This window comes from Lipotes vexillifer, unplaced genomic scaffold (genome assembly GCF_000442215.2).
Source record: "Lipotes vexillifer unplaced genomic scaffold, Lipotes_vexillifer_v1.1 scaffold1895, whole genome shotgun sequence".
In the NCBI taxonomy this organism is placed as follows: Eukaryota; Metazoa; Chordata; class Mammalia; order Artiodactyla; family Lipotidae; genus Lipotes; species Lipotes vexillifer.
The window spans coordinates 28,180-48,866 of NW_006778131.1; the positions used below are offsets into that span (position 1 = coordinate 28,180).

The 20,687-nt window shown below is 34.1% G+C and overlaps 1 protein-coding gene across 1 annotated transcript in view; it reads left to right on the forward strand.

The window, feature by feature from the left end:
• LOC103079664 (microtubule-associated protein 9-like) overlaps nucleotides 1-20,391 on the forward strand; it is a 31,417-nt gene extending 11,026 nt beyond the window's left edge. Inside the window, 9 exon segments of the mRNA XM_082930916.1 lie at nucleotides 4,867-4,960; nucleotides 6,666-6,884; nucleotides 8,894-8,999; nucleotides 10,017-10,185; nucleotides 10,946-11,035; nucleotides 12,756-12,917; nucleotides 13,039-13,194; nucleotides 13,382-13,504; nucleotides 20,269-20,391. Of these exon segments, the coding sequence (XP_082787042.1) occupies nucleotides 4,867-4,960; nucleotides 6,666-6,884; nucleotides 8,894-8,999; nucleotides 10,017-10,185; nucleotides 10,946-11,035; nucleotides 12,756-12,917; nucleotides 13,039-13,194; nucleotides 13,382-13,504; nucleotides 20,269-20,391 (1,242 nt within the window).
• The last annotated feature ends 296 nt before the right edge of the window (nucleotides 20,392-20,687 follow it).

Below are 20,687 nucleotides of genomic sequence, written 5' to 3' on the forward strand. Positions count from 1 at the left end.
GTATCATTTTCCCCTTAATTGAGAGAATTCACCAGTGAAATTATCTGGACCTAGAATTTTCTTTGTGGAGAGGTCTTTGACACTAAGTTTGATTTTTTTTTTTGGGTGGGGTAAATATTTGGTATCCAGATTTTCTCATCAGTTTGGTAATTTATGTCTATTTAGAAATTTATCCACTTTATCTGAGATGTTGAATTTATAAAGTTGTTTGTGATATTCCCTTATCCTTTTGATGACAGTAAAATTATCATGACATTCCATCTTTCATTTCTACATTTCATGTAGTTTGTGTTTTCTGTCTTTCTTGTTAAATTTTGATAGGCATTGCTCAGTTCTGTTAAAACTTTCCTAAGAACCAGTGTTGGCTTTGTTAGCTTTCTCTGTTGTTTGTTTCCAGTTTCATTGATTTTCACTCTTTATTATTTATTTCTTTTATTTTCTTTGGGTTTAATTTGCTTACCTTTAAGTTAGAAAATGTGTGCATTCATTTTAAGCTTTTCATCCTTTCTATCAAAACCTTTGAAAACTATAAATTTTCCTCTAATGCACTGATTAGCAGCGCTCAATTTTTTTGATGCCATTTATCATTCCTTTAAATACATTTTCTAATTTTTCTTGTGATCTCTTTTTTGGCCAAATGGTTATTTTATGGTGAATGATTTTATTTCCACATGTTAGATCTCCTCTAGATATATTCTTGCATAAGTTTATAATTTAATTTTATTATGATCAAAGAATATATCTTATATGAATTCACATTTCTTTTAATTGTTGAGTTTTTTTTTTATGGCCCAGACTAAGTGTGTCTTGTGAAAGGTTTCATTTGTATTAACAAAGAATGTGTGTTCTGCAGGTGTTAGATATAATGTTCTCTAATTTCAGTTTGGTCAAGATGGTTGGTAGTGTCATTCAGATCTTCTCCTTTCTTACTGAATTTTTGTCATTTACTAAATAGAGTGTGTTAAAATCTCCAATTATGTTTGTGAATTTCTCTGTACTTCCTTTTTGTTTTGTCAGCATTCCATGACTCTGTAATTAGACACATACATATTCATCATTATTAGTTCTTGACCCTATTTAGCTTTATGAAATTTTTGTATCTCTGGTAATGCTTCATATCTTGCAGTTTGTTTTGCCTGACATTTCAACATTTCAGTGTTTGCATGGTATAACTTTTTCCATAATTTTCCTTTCAAACAATTTTTTTCTTTTTCTTTAAATGACTCTTGTAATAGCAGTTTGGTATTACTTTTTTATCAAGTCTGACAATCTGCTTTTTTTTTTTTTAACATGGACTCCCGTATCTTTTTTTTTTTTTAATTTTTTTTTAATTTATTTATTTTTGGCTGTGTTGGGTCTTCGTTTCTGTGCGAGGGCTTTCTCTAGTTGTGGCAAGCGGGGGCCACTCCTCATCGCGGTGCGCGGCCTCTCACTATCGCGGCCTTTCTTGTTGTGCAGCACAGGCTCCAGACATGCAGGCTCAGTAGTTGTGGCTCACGGGCCCTGTTGCTCTGCGGCATGTGGGATCCTCCCAGACCAGGGCTCGAACCCGTGTCCCCTGCATTGGCAGGCAGACTCCCAGCCACTGCACCACCAGGGAAGCCCCGACAATCTGCTTTTTAATTGCGATCTACTTATGAATCCATTATTCCATTTATGAGTGTTTAGTCCATATACTTTTTTTAAATAAACTTATTTATTTTATTTTTGGCTGCATTGGGTCTTCATTGCTTGCACGGGCTTTCTCTAGTTATGGCAAGCGGGGGGCTACCCTTTGTTGTGGTGTGCAGGCTTCTCATCATGGTGGCTTCTCTTGTTGTGGAGCACGGGCTCTAGGTGCACAGGCTTCAGTAGTTGTAGCTCTCGGGCTCAGCAGTTGTGGCTCACGGGCTTAGTTGCTCCATGGTATGTGGGATCTTCCCAGACCTGGGCTTGAACCCGTGTCCCCTGCATTGGCAGGTGGATTCTTAACCAGTGCACCACCAGGGAAATCCAGTCCACATACATTTAATGTAAGTACACTTAGGGCCAATTTGTTGCTGTTTGTTTTCTATTTATTTTATCTATTTTTTAAAAATTGAAGTTGTTGTTCCTCTATAACTTCTTTCTTGCCTTTTTATTGAGAGTTAATCACATAGGTTTTAGTTTTCCATTAGTTTTCTCTGTTGCCTTTTGACTATACCTATTTGCGTTATATTTTTAGTAGTTGTCTTATGGATTACAAAATGCATCTATAAATGATCACAATACAGTTGACACTGTATTGTTTCACGTTTAAAATAGAAGCCTTGTAACAGTATAGTTCCATATACTCCCTCATCCATCATGCTGTTGATGTCATGTATATTACACCTACATATGATATAATTTCCACAACACAGATTTATAACGTTTCTTTAAAGAGCCTTTTAAACTTTTTGTCTTAGACTTTTTTTTTTTTTTTTTTTGTGGTACGCAGGCCTCTCACTGTTGTGGCCTCTCCTGTTGCGGAGCACAGGCTCCGGACACGCAGGATCAAGTGGCCATGGCTCACGGGCCCAGCTGCTCCGTGGCATGTGGGATCTACCCAGACTGGGGCATGAACCCGTGTCCCCTGCATTGGCAGGCAGACTCTCAACCACTGCACCACCAGGGAAGCCCTGTCTTAGACTTTTAAAGAACTAAAGAAGAAAAGAATACACATTTATAGTTTTCTTAGATATATATACCATTTCTAGGGATCTTCATTTCTTCCTGTAGATCCAGATTACCTTCTAGTGTTATTTCCCTTCAATCTTAAGAACTTATTTTTGCATTTCTTGGTTTGCCAGTGATCGATTCTCTCAGTCTTTTCTTATCTAAAACATATTCACTTTATCTTCATTTTTGAAGGATGGCTTAGTTGAATATACACTTCTTGGCTGACAGTTTCCTTCTCCTATCCCCAGCTCTTTATAGGTTTTCATTGTTCCTGGCCTCTATTATTTCTGTTATGAAATCAGCAAAAATTTATTTTGCTATCCTCACTATACAATATTTTGTTTTTTTCTGGCAGCTTTCAGAATTATTTTCAAGGTTTAGTCTTTTTTTCTTTGAATTACAAAAATTTGACTATGAGGTACTTACGTGTGGTTTTCTTTATATTTATCCTGCTTGGGTTTTGTTGAGATTTCAGGATTTGTAAACTGATATTTTCCATGCAGATGGGAAGTTAAAATTTTTTTTCTGTTTTATTTTCCTTCCTCTTGTTTGTAATTACATGCACATTGAAATTTTTGATATGTCTCACTGATCTCTAAATTTCTTTCATGTTTCTTTAATCTTTTTTCCCTTTGTTTTTTTAGATTGAATAAGTTGTATTGTTCTGTCTTCAAGGTCACTGCCTTTTTCTACCATTCCTGATCTGCTGTTAAGTCTATCAGTGATTTTTTTTTTTTAATTTCAGTAGTGTTCAACTCTAGAATTTCCATTGGTATTTTTTGTATTTTCTGTATCTAATAATAAGATACCCTTTCTATTCAGCCACTATGTATATATCTCCTCCTAAGTGCTTGAACATATTTATAATCCCTACTTTAAAGTTCTTGTTTGCTAATTGCAACATCTGGATCATCTCTGGCTTGGTTACTATAGACTGCTTTTGTTGTTTTTGTTTTCATGAGTATGTTTCACCATTTTTTTTTACTTATTAACTTTTTGATTGACTACTGAACATTATGAATGATATGTTGTAGAGATTCTGGATTCTGTTATATTCCTCTGAACATGTGCTCTAGCACAAAGATATTATGGCTAGACAAATTCCCAGCTCTGTCTCCCTTGCCATGGACATTGACTGAAGTCTCTGCTTAGATTTTTTCACTTTCTAGCTACTGTGATTTTACAGGACCCTCTGAGGTCTTTCTCATGCCATGCATAGATGATCCAAGTGTTTGAGGTGGATTTATATGCAGATATTGGGGTTCGTGCCTTCTGCAGCTCTTCTCCAAATTTATTGCCTGATCTTCTAGTCCTAAACTCTATCTTCTGACCCCTCAAGCCAGTTTAGTAATGCTGCAGCCTTCTACTAAGCTGCACAGTTGGGGAAATTTCCTCAGGAAAAAGGCTACTAACTTGTAAATCTCCTTGGGTAAATCTTCCCTTCTCAGGGTAGACTCCAGTGTTTGAGCCCTTCTGCCATCTGCCCAGATGGTTTCTCTCTATTGCTTTTGACATATAATTTTCTTTGTAAATATTATGGGAAAGAAAATTAAAATTTATTATCTATGCAACAAAATTAAACTTCTTACATTATAATATCATCACATTTAGACTAGAGTATTATTCTATAAAGAGATGATTAATTTATACACACAAATATAATTACTTCATTTTATATATAATAATTATTTTAATTCAGATATAGGAATTTTGAAGAAAACTAAAGTGTATGAAATCTATGTAGTTTTTTTATCTAAATTATTTGGAAGTAACTGTCTACTTGGTTTTATAAATTGATTTCACTTGGTCAACAAGTAATACTTGTTTGAAACTAAGGGTTTTTACCTACTATTTCCTTTATACTTTCTAGGAAAATATATACTTAGAGAAAAACATGTCAAATATTTCCCTTAAATATTTCTGAGATTTGAATCTAGAGCAGTAGGAGTTTTTAAAACATTGAGTTTTCAGTTAAAGAACTGGAATAGCTCTTAGTGACCTCTTTTAATGATCAAGATATAAAGGCTTGAAAGTAAAGCATATTATAACCTCCTTTGACTTACTTTTGATGTTTAGCAGAAAACTAATAATGCAAATTTCAGAGTTATGAAGTAGTTTTAATAATCCTATTGCCCCCCACAAATTTTGAGAACTAAACTTACTAGTAAATACATTTTCTTTAAATAGGATGCATGGTTAACAAGTCTATCATCATCATCCCTTAAAGAAAGTCTCGGAAATTCCTCTTCACCAGTATCTGGGGAAAAATCCTCCATTACAGGTGATTATATCAAATTATTCTACCTTATTTTATTTATGAACTCTGCATTGCTTAGAATGCTATTTGTAAAAGAAGTAATACTTTACACAGTTATAGGAACAATATATGTTTGTGTTTGCCTGAGTTTTAATCCCCAAAATACAATTTATTAACCATATGATTGTAGATGCAGAACTTCATCTCTCAATGCCTCAATCCCCCAAGTTATAATAAGACCAATCTCATAAGGCTATTGTGACAATTAAGTGATACTATGCATTTTAGCCACTAACTCAATTCCTGGCACAATTAGAGTATTCACTAAATGTGAGCTATTATTATGTAGGTGTTGCTGCAGTAGTCAGCATAATGGTTAGGTGAACTTTTAGAGTGAGACTAAGCTGGATTTGAATCTAGGTACAACTACCTGAGAAAGTACCTAACCTTTCTGGCCCTGTATGTTGCTCTTTAAAATGGGCTTAATAAGAGCAGGGTGGTTGTGAGAATTAAATTAGTTTTAATACATGTAAAGCATGTAGAACTGAACCATCGTTAGCACATAGTAAGTGTGAGGTATGAGTAGTTAACATTGTTTCTTTCCTTAGTCTTATGGCATATAACATAATGAGAACTAAAGGCATAGCTGTTTTTAAGACTGGGATGTATAACTTACATTTATTAAGTGCTTACTATGTAGTATAATTTTTGTCATATTACAGATGAGAAAAACTGAAGTGCAAAGATATTGGGAAACATACCCAAGGTCAGTGATGGAGCCATAATTTGAATCTTTTGCTCCAAAGTCCTTGTTCTTTTCACTGAGTACTTTGATTAGCAGCTCTAAAGAATCCATTAATGATACTTTGAATCATGAGTAGTCTCCAAATATGAATGTATAACTGGAATTATAAAGTGATATTATATCTAGCTTACCTAGATATAAAATGAGTTCCCCAGAAATGACTGGAATGAAAGCCTCGTAATTAAGACTTTGACAGTAAAGATACAGGTTGGCCAGTAGGTGGATCCTAGTAGAACTGAAAGCTGGTGATCAACGCAGAAAGCACTGATTTTCTGTTGAACATTCTAAAGTGTGGTAGAATCAGAATAATAGAAGCAATTCTGTAAAAGCAAAACTGAATCCTCCATGCCAGAGCTTAAGCCTGTCCCTTGAACACTGAAAGGGTAAGTACTAGGCCTTCCTTTCCTGCCCTTTTGGTATCAGAGGCAACACTGCATCTTAGTGGGAGTAAAACTCTAAAGGATGGCTTTATTCTCTGTGTGGTGGTCTCTTCTAGAACTGCATTGATTCTTGGTTCTCTCTACACCTGTACAATATTATAAGTGCATTGCTAGTAACTGTAGTATCTGAGAAATCTGTGACTCTTGCTCCAGCTAAGAAACACAGGCTTTTGAATAGAATAGATATTGCCATTTCACTTACTTGGTTTATACACCAAGGGCTTGTGGCATGTCTATGGTTTAGGGTTGTTATTCCATTTTCTAAGGTGTGTCAAATGCTTTAGTAGATTTAGTAGCCATTTTTTCTTTTGTAGCTCACTTGGGAAAAAAGTTTATTCAAGTTGAATATGATAGTTTTCTCAATTTATTATTTTGCAAGAAAGAGATTATAGACAGTTTTAATTTAGCAGAAAGCAAATGAATCTGTTATCCACCTTATTAATTCAGAAGGGAGATTTAGTTCTGTTACTCTGTCACAAAATAGGTCAGAATGAAGAATGCACTGAAAACCATAATTCTTTGAAATCAATTGAAAATGAAGAGAACTCAGTTTTGATAGACTTTGTTACTACACTTGAGAATCCCAAGGAAAGTCAAGTGACTACTGATGACCTTGAAGAAGAAAAGGAGAAAGCTGAACTGATTATGAATGATAACTTAACAGTTGATGATCCACCACGATTTCAACTTCACAGTATCTTATGCACTGAGTCTGCAAAGGTATTTATATAAAATTGTACCTTCTGTACTACAGCTTAAAATTCAAAATAGAACTTTTAAATATTTTATCTTCCATGTTAGGTACATCTGAATTATTTGTGGAAATAATGGTATTATACTGTCAAGTGATTCTTATTCAACAGAATTTTAACTTCAGGGAAGGTTTGCAGTGAAAATAATAAAACCCAACATTTCATTAAAAGTTAACAGAAGTATATGATCATAATATACTTGTAAATGTTTCAGAAATACATACCCAGAGGTGGGTATGTTTCTGTAGGTCTTCATGTTATAAAAATGCAGCTGTCTGGAATAATTTCTAAGGTTTTGAGTTAGTGAAGGATATTCCTTTGGATATCATTTTTTGTTTTTGTTTTTGTTTTTGTTTTTGTTCTGCGTACGTGGGCCTCTCACTGTTGTGGCCTCTCCCGTTGTGCAGCACAGGCTCTGGACGCGCAGGCTCAACAGCCATGGCTCATGGGCCAAGCCGCTCCGCAGCATGTGGGATCTTCCCAGACCGGGGCACGAACCTGTGTCCCCTGCATCGGCAGGAGGACTCAACCACTGCACCACCAGGGAAGCCCTGGATATCATTTTTAAATATTTTATAAGTTTTAATAAAAATCTTTAAGAAAAGTTTATCAACATCCATGCTTATTTAAATGGATGGACAGGATCATTATCAGGAATATTATTATTATTACCTTGAGAACCAGATTTGTGATATGTAGGATTACTTGTCCCTACACTACATTGCACCAGAGTACTATACTGTTAAAATTTATGGGGAGCATTTTTAGTCTTTATTTCTCCTAAATTTTCTTTTTTTTTTTTTTTTTCTGTGGTATGCGGATCTCTCACTGTTGTGGCCTCTCCCGTTGCAGAGCACAGGCTCCGGACATGCAGGCTCAGTGGCCATGGCTCATGGGCCTAGCCGCTCCATGGCATGTAGGATCTTCCCGGACCGGGGCACGAACCCGTGTCCACTGCATCGGCAGGTGGGCTCTCAACCACTGTGCCACCAGGGAAGCCCTATTTCTCCTAAATTTTCTTTATGCAGTTTATCCTGCAGTTAATTGGTGGCTATGTATACTTATTACTAGGGAAGATAACAGTTAGCTGAAAACTTGTGGTTGAATAGGACTTTTATAAACAGAGTATTAAGTTTTTATTAAATTTTATGGAGAAGGTTCATTAAGCCACATTCCAGGTATATTGTCCTTAACCAGTTTCCTTAGGAAAAAGCTCTAATGCCAAGTTAGGGATGTGTTTACATCTGCTCTCACTTTAGTGTTAGCACCCATCTGTCCGTGTAAATTAGAAAAGTTATTCCTTAAAAGGAAGAAGGGTATTCTGGAATTTATAGACAGGTCTTAGAAATGTTTAACAGAGGTAATTCTAAATTAGAACAGGTGATTTATATATAACAAGTAAGATTACAACATATTTCTTTTGAGTGAATCCTTGGCTTTATTCGTACTCTCTACTGAGTGATCTGAAGTCTGATTAATCATTCCCCTCTAAGGTCTCTTTGTTGGATTCTCCCCATGGAATAAAAAGCAGACACCTCACCACTGGAGATCTCATACGATTCTTCCCGGACCTTATACTCCTCAGCTCTCCCTGCCATTCACTGTGCCTCAGCATTTTCACCTTTTTTGGTTTCTCAAAATTATCAAGCTCTCCATAGAACATCATGTGGCCCTTTGTTATTCATCATTTGTCTGAGCTCTGATGTCGAGCCTTCAGGGAGGCCTTCCCTGACCAAATTCATTATTGTGGCTTGTCAACTCCACTCTGTCACTGTCACTGGACCCTAGTTTATCTCCTTCATGAGTGACATTAGTTTACGTGTTTATTGCCAGTCAACCTCCCTAAAATGTAATATCCTTATTTGTTCCTGGTGCCAGCTATACTTGACACATAGTAGATGCTTAAAAAACATCGATTTACTGGAAGATTGGCCTCTAAGTCTAACTGTGAGAGATACAGTGAGTAATCCATCTTCGGCTTTTTCTATTTAATAAAAAATAATTCAAGATAGAAATATGAAGAATAAAAAGTCAACAAATAATAGAGCATCCAATGCATCTGGCAGGTAATAAAGTTATCATTTTCCCTCAGTTATGGGTTTACATTCCAAGAAAACTAGTTTTAGTTTAACTTCTGAACAGTAAATTTCATTTGGTGTTACTAATTTTCTTCGTATGAGAAGAATGAAGTGGTTACTTCATGGTAAATCCCCCTAGTTGAATATATTCATTTATAAAAAGGAATTGATTAAGCATCCTCTATGTTCTACATTGCTCCTGGGATATAGTTTCTTTCTCCTATTTTTCCTGAGACAGTAGATATACAGTGGTAATAAAGCTGAAGTCCAGCATTCACCTTCTCTATTAAATGTCTTTGTCCAACACATGAAAAATTGTACTTTAAACTTAGAGGTTCTATGGACTAAGTTGGTTTATTAAAATGATAAGAATTCATAAATGCTATTCAAAACCTTCTGAATCTTTTAAATTATCATTAGTCAAATAGAACAGGGGTCAGCAAACATTTTCTGTAAATTTGCGAGTTAGTACATATGTCAGGTCTTGTAGGCCATATGGTCTCTGTTGTAACTACCCAGTTCTGCTCTTGTAGCAGGGAAGACACTGTTGGCATTATGCAAATAAATGAAAAAGCCAGGGTGCAATAAACTTTATATAGCAGAATAGATGGGGGGCCAGATTTTCCCACCAACCCTTAAATAGATGTTACTAGTCTAACTTTATATTTAAGATGGTTTATGTAGCAAAATAACATAAGAAACTATTAAAACCTACTTATTAATATTGTCTTTTCCCATGTAACTTGAGTCCATGTTTGTTAAAAAAGTTTTAATTACAAAACCTTAAAAGAAAAATTGCATTGAAGCTATATAACTTAAAGTAATAAAATTTAAATTATGTTGAATAGGGGTCTTTGTATACTAAGAACACATCATTTTCAAAGTAATTATAATTTATTAAATTATAATGTACTTTTCAAACATAGTATTTGCAAAATCTAATGAATCTGTCTTCTACCAAGTGCAATTGTAATATTTTATCTTGATTCATTTGGATCTTTTCAGATTAGTGACCTCTGAGTTCTTAAGGAAACCTGGTTCTCTAAGGAGAACTCCGTTGACAGTTCCCACTTCTCACTATTTAGGGACTTTGAGAGTCTTGGACCAAAAGCCCTCACAGAAACAGAGCACAGAACCTGACAGAGCAGATAACATAAGGGCAGCTGTTTATCAGGTAAAAAGGAAAATATTTTTTTTTTAAATTAGAAGAATTAATCACTTACATAAGGTTTGTTTATCAGGAAATAAAATGACCCTGTCAGAGATGATGATTTAATGTTTAATTTATTTCCTTTATAATACCTGAGCAATCCAAAGCTTTTATATATATATATATATATATATACTAAATTATCTCTTTCCAGGCTTTGTTTAACTGATCATAGTTGTTTTTAAAGAAAGAGAATATGCCATGGCAATTGATAAAAATACAGCAAAAGCAAAATGTAGTTGAGGTACACCTATATTCTATACTTTTTCTCCTTTAAGATTATATAGTTATGAACAAAAAGGGTTTTAATTTTTTTTTCTTTCCTGAGACTTTCTGTATTTGAGTTAAACTTACATGGAAGAAAGCTGTCCTAATTTTTTCACAATTCCAAAAAAGAAGTCTTTTTTTTTTGTCTTATTTGTTGTACAGAATATAGTACACTTTGGAAAATTGTCCATGTGAATTTCAGAGAAAAATGTTAATATATGTAATCATTACATTACACATTATATTACACATATATAAATCATATATACACATGATTTTCTTAATTCTTGCTCATCTTTACATATTAGAATATTATCAGAAAAAGAATGATACTAGTACATATAAAATCTGTTTTATGGTTTTTTTTTGAAAGTTTTAATCATATATTTCAGAAATAAGAATTCTAATTCATCTGCAAAACTTTGAATATTATATAGCCTTTTTCTTGTTCCCATAGGAGTGGTTAGAAAAGAAAAATGTTTATTTACATGAAATGCACAGAATTAAAAGAATCGAAAGTGAAAACTTAAGGATTCAAAATGAACAGGTATTCTGTATATAGAAGTAAAAAATATTCTGGAGTTTTAAGTCAGTAAAATAGTCTGAATGTTTAATATTTTTAAATCAACTGTTTTTTAAATGGTGAAATAAATTGTATATAAAAGAATTGATTTCTGATTTTATTTCTCTGGTACTTTATACATTTTTAGTTTGATATAAATATAACTTTTACATGAAAACATGGATACACAGAGATTTTTTTATTTATATGTGAGCAATAGCTTTGGCACTACTGATTATGAACTTATTTTTTCTTGTGACCATGTACCTATTTCATTATTAAAAATTGACTTTTATATTACAACTTATCCAGAAATATAAAGGGTCATCAGACATTAACCTTCAGTTTTCCCCTTTTCTATCTTGAGTTTTGTATGTATCTTCAAGACCAGCCTCTACCTGAGTATTTGCCCCTGTCCTTCCCACTGACTGGTGCTGGGCTCTCATTTCAGTCTCCCCTGTACTTCACCTTCTGCCTCTAACTCCTTCCTACAACATGCTCCAGTTCTTTCCCATCTTCTAAAGTAAAAGCCCTGAAAAAAACAAAAGAAAAAAAAAAACAACCTTTCATTGTGCTTTTTTTTTTTTTTTTTTGTGGCATGCAGGCCTCTCACTGTTGTGGCCTCTCCCGTTGTGGAGCACAGGCTCCTGACGCGCAGGCTCAGCGGCCATGGCTCACGGGCCCAGCCGCTCCGCGGCATGTGGGATCTTCCCGGACTGGGGCATGAACCCGCGTCCCCTGCATCGGCAGGCGGACTCTCAACCACTGCACCACCAGGGAAGCCCCTATTGTGCTTTTAATACTACCATGGATAGAAACATATTTCCCCAGCGCACAGCACTGGCTGGAGCAGCCCTGCAGGGGACGTGCCTGGACACTGGCACTGCCTTTGCAGCATTATCTGCCACAGTCAGCACCAGATACCTCATTTGCTCTTCACAACTCAGTGAGGGAGCTCAGAGCTCATACTTTTACTTCTAAATTATGTTATCTCTGTAATAAAGCTTTATATCATTTAATGCTAAGCAATATTATAAGGCAAACATAGAATATTATGGGATTAGATTGAAGTAAGTAAAGTAATAACATACTTGCTATATGTTCACCTACATATTTTCTAATGTGGCACATGTTTTCAACACTTAGGATATGTTTATGCAGTAAGAATTTTATGCTCTGATGTCAGTCAAAACTCAGGGTTAAAGCACAGATCTGTAGTTTACTGTGTGACTTGACAAATTTACCTTACTCTGACAGGCCAGAAAGGTAAAGTTAAAGTTAAAATATCAGGAAAGTTACAGGCCAGAAGGGTAAAGTATATAACTTTCCCCTTCTGGCCTGTAACTTTCCTGATATTTTTCTTTTAGTGCAATATTGCATTATGAGCACTTTGCAGTACCAATTAGCCTTTTACAGTTTATTTTCATAGCATTTGTTCAGTATACTTCCAAAAAAAATTCCTTCCCATACATGGTAGTAGATCAATATCTGATAAATGTTTAAGAAAGGACATTTTAAAATGCAGTGAATAATTCAGATAACTAACATTCTTAATTAACTTCTCTAAATCTATTTTAGATTGCTTTGAAACCTAATTTGATGAATATGAAGGGAATTAAAAAAATGAATGTATGTATATCTATATCTATCTATATTTGTCTATTTATACATATACATATTACTGTCTATTATTTTTCCAAAATAGAAAACAGCTGCTAAGACAGAAGAAGCCTTAGCATCATTTGCGGCCTGGAAAGCCATGAAAGAAAAGGAAGCAAAGAAGGTAGCTGCAAGAAAAAGGCTTGAGGAAAAAACCAAGAAGAAAACTGAAGAAGAAAATGCTGTGAGAAAAAGAGAAGCACTGCAAGTATGCAATGGTTTTGAATATCTTAATTATTTTTAAAATATTTGAAAATTAATGATTAACTGTGGTTTTACTATTTTATTATATTCACATTAAATAAGAAAGTAACTCTGAACTTTTTCAGTCTTTTGAAAAATGGAAAGAGAAAAAGATGGAATATCTTAAAGAGAAAAGTAAAAAAGAGAAAGAATATGAAAGAGCAAAGAAACAGAAAGAGGAGGAAACTGTTGCTGAGAAAAGGAAAGATAACGTAACTGCTATTGAAAAATGGTAATCCAAAATAATAAATGTTTTGATAGATCTTAAATTAGTAACACTTTAGGCTTTTCTAAAATTCATTTACTTGAATGTTACTAATGCACTCAGTCTCATTATTGCAAAGACACATTAGGGAATCTTTATTATATATTCTTTAACTTGCCAGTGTTTTGACTATCCTACAATCCTATCCTACTATCCTATCCTTCCCTGAAGCTGTTTTCAGGGAAAAGGAAAAAGAGAAAATAAATGAGAAAAGAAAAGAAGAACTGAAAAGAGCTGAGAAAAAAGATAAAGATAAACAAGCTCTTGATGAATATGAAAAATGGCTGGTAGGTGTTATTCGTTAATGCACTGTGTCTTTTAAATGTACTTGTTCTGACTTTTCTATCCCTAATTACAGTTCTATTTGTCCCATGTCTACTGACAATTTCTACCTGGAAGCTACCTTGTTGAATTCATTCTCTCCTACATATATCATAATTTATTTGATCTACTCATTTCTATTAATGATTCTACTATTCCTTAAAACACTCAGGCTTAAAACTTTAGTCATAATAATGTTCCTTACCTACATCCCCACATTTAGTCACTTACCAGTCATGCCCATTCGTCCTTTGCAATGATTCTCTTACCTAAAATTATAAAAAAGTGTACTGACCAAGTGTATTACTGAAGGTATACCAGGTTAATTTAGGTGGAACTTGGTCCTGACACACAGTAAAATTGTATTTAATGAGAAAGTTATTCCATTTTTTATTTTCTTTTGATCTTTCTTATGACCTCAAGGAGGTCTTATTTAAGTGGTTTTTTAATGAAAGCAATCAAGTATGAACGTTGGGAGAAATGATATCTAGCAGGACTTTATATTCTTTGTTTCAATGTACTTATGTTTATAGTTACTTTTTAGTGATGGCATACATCCCCATTTAGTCACTTACCAGTCATGCCCATTCGTCCTTTGCAATGATTCTCTTACCTAAAATTATAAAAAAGTGTACTGACCAAGTGTATTACTGAAGGTATACCAGGTTAATTTAGGTGGAACTTGGTCCTGACACACAGTAAAATTGTATTTAATGAGAAAGTTATTCCATTTTTTATTTTCTTTTGATCTTTCTTATGACCTCAAGGAGGTCTTATTTAAGTGGTTTTTTAATGAAAGCAATCAAGTATGAACGTTGGGAGAAATGATATCTAGCAGGACTTTATATTCTTTGTTTCAATGTACTTATGTTTATAGTTACTTTTTAGTGATGGCAAGCAAAATACTGTTTTCTGTTTTAAAATATCAATATAAATATATATTTTATTCATTTATTTTTAAATAAGTAAATAAGTAATACATTTCATGTACATAAATACTTTATGTGAATAGTTAACACATTCACATGTTCAGCAATCAAAAAGTGCAAAATTTCTCCACAGGGCTTAGGGTCCAGTAGGGTTTCTTATCAAACTTTTTTGAATTCATGTCTATCAGTGAGTTAAAAAAAATGTCATCCAGAGTATTTTTTTATTTGCATTTCTCTGGTTGGGATTGAGCTTGAGTATCCTTTCATTTGTGTGAGGATAATTTATATTATTTTTCCTGTAAAGTGTCAATTCATAAACTGAACAATTTTTTGTTGGTCTTTTTCTTACTGATTTCTAGAAACTTTTTTATGTACTAGGGAAATTAGCCTACCATTTTTTATATAAGTTACAATTTTTTCCCCATTGTATTGTTGGTCTCGCAACTTTGCTTATATCATTATTTTAGTAAATTTATTTATTTTTTATTTATTTTTGGCTGCATTGGGTCTTCGCCTGTGCACACAGACTTTCTCTAGTTGCGGCAAGCAGGGGCTACTCTTCATTGTGATGTGTGGGCTTCTCATAGCAGTGGCTTCTCTTGTGAAGCATGGGCTCTAGGGTGCATGGGCTTTAGTAGTTGTGGCACGTGGGCTCAGTAGTTCTGGCTCACGGATTCTAGAGAACAGGCTCAGTAGTTGTGGCACATGGGCTTAGTTGCTCTGCAGCATGTGGGATCTTCCTGGACCAGGGCTCAAACCTGTGTCCTCTGCATTGGCAGGTGGATTCTTAACCACTGTGCCACCAGGGAAGTCTTATATCATTTTATTCCATGAAGAATTTTATTTTATTTTCAGGTGTCAAATCTATCAGTCTTTTTTTATGGCTTCTGATTTTCAGGTGTAGTTGAAAGGACTTTCTCCAAAACTTAGGGTCAAAGCTCCCATTTTTCTTCTAATAACTTTATGATTTTATATTTAACATTTGCTCCACTTAGAATTTATCCTAGTGTATGATGGGAAATATGATTCCATCTTTATTTTTTCCAAATGCATCTTTCATAAAACAGCAGATCTTTTACCCACTGATTTGAGGTACTGCCTTTATTATATGATACATTAGATCATTCCCATATTTTCAGGTCTGTTTATTTCTTAACTTTCTGTTCCATTGGTCAATCTCACTGTACATATTCCAGTACAACATGGTTTCATCATCAGGACTTTATATATTTTCATATATGTTTGGGTTAATCTCCCTTCATAACTCTTCATTCAATGTATTTCTGAATATTCTTGGGGGTTTTTTTCCACACAAATTTTAGAATCAGTAGTAGCTAGAGACACACACAGGACCCAAAGCAGGCTATTTAAAGGTAGGATAAAAAGATGTAACACTTAGGAATAAACTTAGGAAATGTGCAATACCAATATAGAGAAAACTTCTGAAGGACACAAATGAATACCTGAGAAATTAGAACAAAACTGTCCTTGTATAGAAACAATCTTATAATGATGCTATAAAGATGTCAGTTTTCCCTGAAGTAATTTACAAATTTAATGCAATCCTAATAAAAATACCAATAGAATTTATTGTTGTTTGTGTGTTGACTTTAGTACTGCTATAATGCTAAATACATGCAGAGAAACAGTAATAAGGTGATCAAAATTGGTTCAGTCGTTTGAATGAGGATAGTAGTGTTCTATGATGATTTCCTTAGATTAAACTCTTAAATAATGCTTTGTTCTAAGAAAAATTAAAAATCTTCTTATATTAAGGAGACGTATGCTAATTCTGTTAGTATCTTTTAGAGTAGTAACTGAATGTAAATGTTTCAGTTTTCAGTTTTATTTTCACATTGTCTTGAAAATGAGATAGAATTTCCTTAGTGACTAAGTCATAGTTAGGTACACAATGTTTTATTACAGTGGTTAGTCACTTTCTCATTCTAATCAATCCTCTGGAAAATAAAAGCTCATCAAAGACCTAAGACAAAATAACTTGTTTTGGTATACAATATATCCCTACAATACAGCTCTACCTAAAAAAAATCCATGTACAACATGTTACAGCTCTATTCCCCATCTTACCAATTTCTTACTGAAATTTGTTTGCAGAGAGAATGGAAAAATACCCCTATACAGAAGAGCTAATTACTTCAATTTTCATGTAAAGTAACATCTCAAAATTTTGATGTACAACCTAGTTTGGGGAGTGAACAATTGATGGGTCACTGTTTTAAGTGAAAATTGTAGCCAAAGATCAGGTAAGATGCTTCTTCAAGCTGGTTCCCAGATTAATTCATAGTTACCTTTAATAAGAAAATAAGCGAAAGATTCAGACCCCAACAAACAACAGACAGAAGGACTTTTTAAGAAACCTCTTTTAATTATTACTCAAGATAACATTGATTCATGTAAATTGATATTAAGGTTGATAATTAATTGCCTATTTTCTGCCCTGACTTTTTAGCACCTGCCAGCAAACTCAAGGTTGCTTCCAGTTCCTCTCTCTCCCTATGATAAATGGAATGGACAATGAGGTTTTTTCAGTCAGTTTCTGAGGACACAGCATGGTCACTGCTTTTCTCTCACCTAGCTAGAGGGCCTGCCTCTCTCTAAAGTAATAAGATGATTGACCGTGGTCCAATTACAACTTTTATTTTCTCAGGATTCTGAAAGGAGGTTCTCTGTTTATTAGAAATAACAAGGATGAAAACATTCTCATGACGAAGAGCAAAATGTTAAGACAAAAAGAAAATTTCACACCTCTCTTCAATCCTTTTGTTGTATGTGAATAATTGCATGTTAATGGAACGTTACATTACCATATTCTTCTTGTGACATTATCAGTTCCCTTTATGTATTGATGAAAGAAGCATAGACACCTAATAATTTACCAAAATACTACTCCTCCCAAGCCATTCAGCCTGCAGAGGCAGGGTTGTCCAAGTGTTCCGTGACACCACTGCTCTTAGGAATACAAGGAAACCAATAAACTTTATAGTTTTAGCAGAAACTTGAAGAAATGGAGAGACAGTCCAAGCTGCAGGTTGAAAGGCCAAATGCTATTAACATTTCAAGTATTCCTAGATCATTGTTTAGATTTCCTATTAATCCTCAGATACTCAGTCATTTCTTGGAAGGGAGTATAGCAGGGAAACGAAATGGTTCTAAAATTCACCTGGTGTAATAAAAATGTGAGATGATGGAAGATAATATTTTCAAAATAATATGAAGCAGGACTGTACCAATCAAGCAATGAAATATGAATTTACCATTTCACTCTCCTGTGAATCTGCATTCTTCTACCCTTCTGGATTATTCCCATCAAGTCTCAGGATAAGTAATCTTAATAAAAATAAACTCTCTTAATTCTTCATTTCCCTCCAGCTATGATCCTCATCTTTTTTAATAGCTAAACTTCTGGAAAGTTTGTTTACACTTCCTTAGCTCTTCATATCCTTTTCATCCTCAGTAAACCCCCGTCTTATCCCTTTTCTGAAACTAAACTAAACTAAACTTTGAGAGTTACGATTTTGCCAGATGATCTAGGCTATGGTATGTATTCTTTTCTGCCCTGTTTCCTAGACCTCTGGGCATTCTGCACAGTCGATTTCCCCTTCCACTTGAGCTGTCTCCTCCTCTGCTACCGTGTTCCCCGGTTTACCTCTCAGCATTCTGCCTTTCTTCTCCAAATCACCTGTTGACAGGTCTTTTTTTTTTTTTTTTTTCAAACCTGTGTTCTAGATGTTACCATGGCCTGCCAGGCCCCATCTGATCTTACATGTATACCTTGTCATTCTCATCTGGACTCCGCTCCCATCTCCCGCCAGGCTTTATTCACACTGGCTCTCTGGCTTCCTCTCCCATCCCAAGTTTTCCCCACTTGTCAGAGTCCTCACACACACTCTTCTGTCTGCGTGGAGTGCCCTCCCCTCAGTGCACATCACCAGTGGCTCCTCTTACCCATCACGTCTCAAAGTGACTTTCCCTGAATCCACTTTTCTTTGAAAGTAAGTACTTCCTTTCATTTTTTATCAATCACAACAGCTTATTTATATGTTTCATAGAATTTCACACAATTTGGTATTATCTGTTGTTTATATACTTGTTTATTAACCATCTATTTTGAAAGTTCCCTAAGGGACAGGAACAGTAACCTGTGTGTTTGTATTTTATAATCACTTCATGCATGGCTCCCTGTATACTGCTTGACCCAGAGTAAGATCTCAGTGCTTAATATTGAATGAATGAGCACAAATTATAGTATAGTACAAGTAGAATAATAGCCTCAGAACCTGTTACCTGTAAGGATGTACTATATAATAAAGGAACACAAATTAATGGATGTGAGGCAATAACAATTGGGATTATTTGTGACATTTGGACATAAAATCACTTCAAACAATTACTTTACTGCAATACAAACATCAGAAGATTTAAACATTAAACATAAAATGCCAAACAATAGAATACAGCATATTAATAATACAAAATAAAAAATCAGTATATTTGCTGGCTGGAGGGTAATTTCCTACAACTTTGGAGAATAAATCATTATTGTCCAGCAAAGTCGAACATATTCATACCCTACAAACTGGCAATTTCACTCTTAGGCATATACTTGGAGAGAAAATCTTGGCTTATAAGCACAAGGAATCAAACAGGGATATTTACAGCAGCATTGTCTTTGTGTGGAAAAAACATTAGAACATCATGTCTTCAACACCAAAATAGATTAGTAAACTGTGATATGTTGATATACTGGAATTCTGTGCATCAATGAGCTAGAGCTACAGCTCCATATAGATGGATCTTAGAAATATGGTCATAAATAAAAGACAGATGCAAAAGAATATATAGCATGGTACCTTTTAGCATAAACTCAAAAAACCTGCAAAACTCAAAAAACCTGCAAAACAAAATTATTTGTTGTTTGGGGATGAATACGTGTGTGTGATAAAGGTATTAAGGTATGCACTGCAACTATAAGCACTAAATTCAGTAATGGTTATCTCTGGATGGTGGAGAGAAAGCAGGTGTGGTGAGGGAGGGTACAAGAGCTGCACAAGTATTGGTCTTGTTTTATTTCAAAAGGCAGGTAGTGGGTACACAAATTTTGACTATATTACTCTTTAAACAGTTTAGTTGTCTATGGTTGAACTATTAATTTTTTGGTAAAAAATTAAGGACTAAAAATAATGTAGATAAAATGCTGCAAGGATAATATTTATTATATGAAAATGTAAATTGCTAAAAATTACAAGCACCAATACCATACAGTTAGAAGAGCCAAATAACAGAGTAAAAACTTCACAAAAGCACTAAATAAATGAAAACGTACTCAAGCTCAATAACAAGCAAAGAAACATGAACCTCAATATTCAAATATTTTTAAACACTGTGAAGTATCCTCTGCTGCCATCACGTATTCAACCTTTGCACCCAGTAAATTTATTTCTGAGACTCTGTTCTCAGAAAGTCATCACTAACTTCTAATAATTATTCTCTTTGAATTATGGGATTACAGGTCTTTTTTTTCCTATTTTACATAATTCTTTTTAAATATTATCACTTTTAATATTTAAAAAATTAAGTGGTGCGTTAACGCCTATTGATAGTATGCTCATAAATTAGCAATATTCCCTAGCTGTTATTACTTTATAACCAATTAAGCTAGCAAATGACATTTAAATACCTTATAATGATTATTTTGTTCTTCAGCAAGAAACTTGATTTGAAAATAATGGTCATATTTGTATATAAATTTATATATAAATAGTTTTCTATTTTCTCTTTAGGAAAAAAAAGAAAAAAAGGAAAGAATTGAATGGAAACAAAAGAAACATCATCCCTTTCTTGAAAATGAGGTACTTCCTCCATGGAGCCCTCCAAGCAGAACTGTGTTCTCAGAAGTGTTTTGATAATTCTTATTCTTGCATTATTTAGTTATTTATCAATTCACCAATTTTAGCCAAACTAAATTTAAAACTATTAATTCAATTATTTATAGTTAGAAGAGTCTAATTTAATTAAATGCCGGTCACTTCTGCTGACAATGAAAAAGATGCTTTACAGTTTAATCAGTGAAAGCATTGAAAGCATTTTTGAACTGTAGACAAACTGCTTCAAATGAAGAGCTAATAATCAGATTGCTTTTACCATTGAAATACATAACCCTTTATCATGTCCTGATCATTTGTATAGTCTGATGATCCAT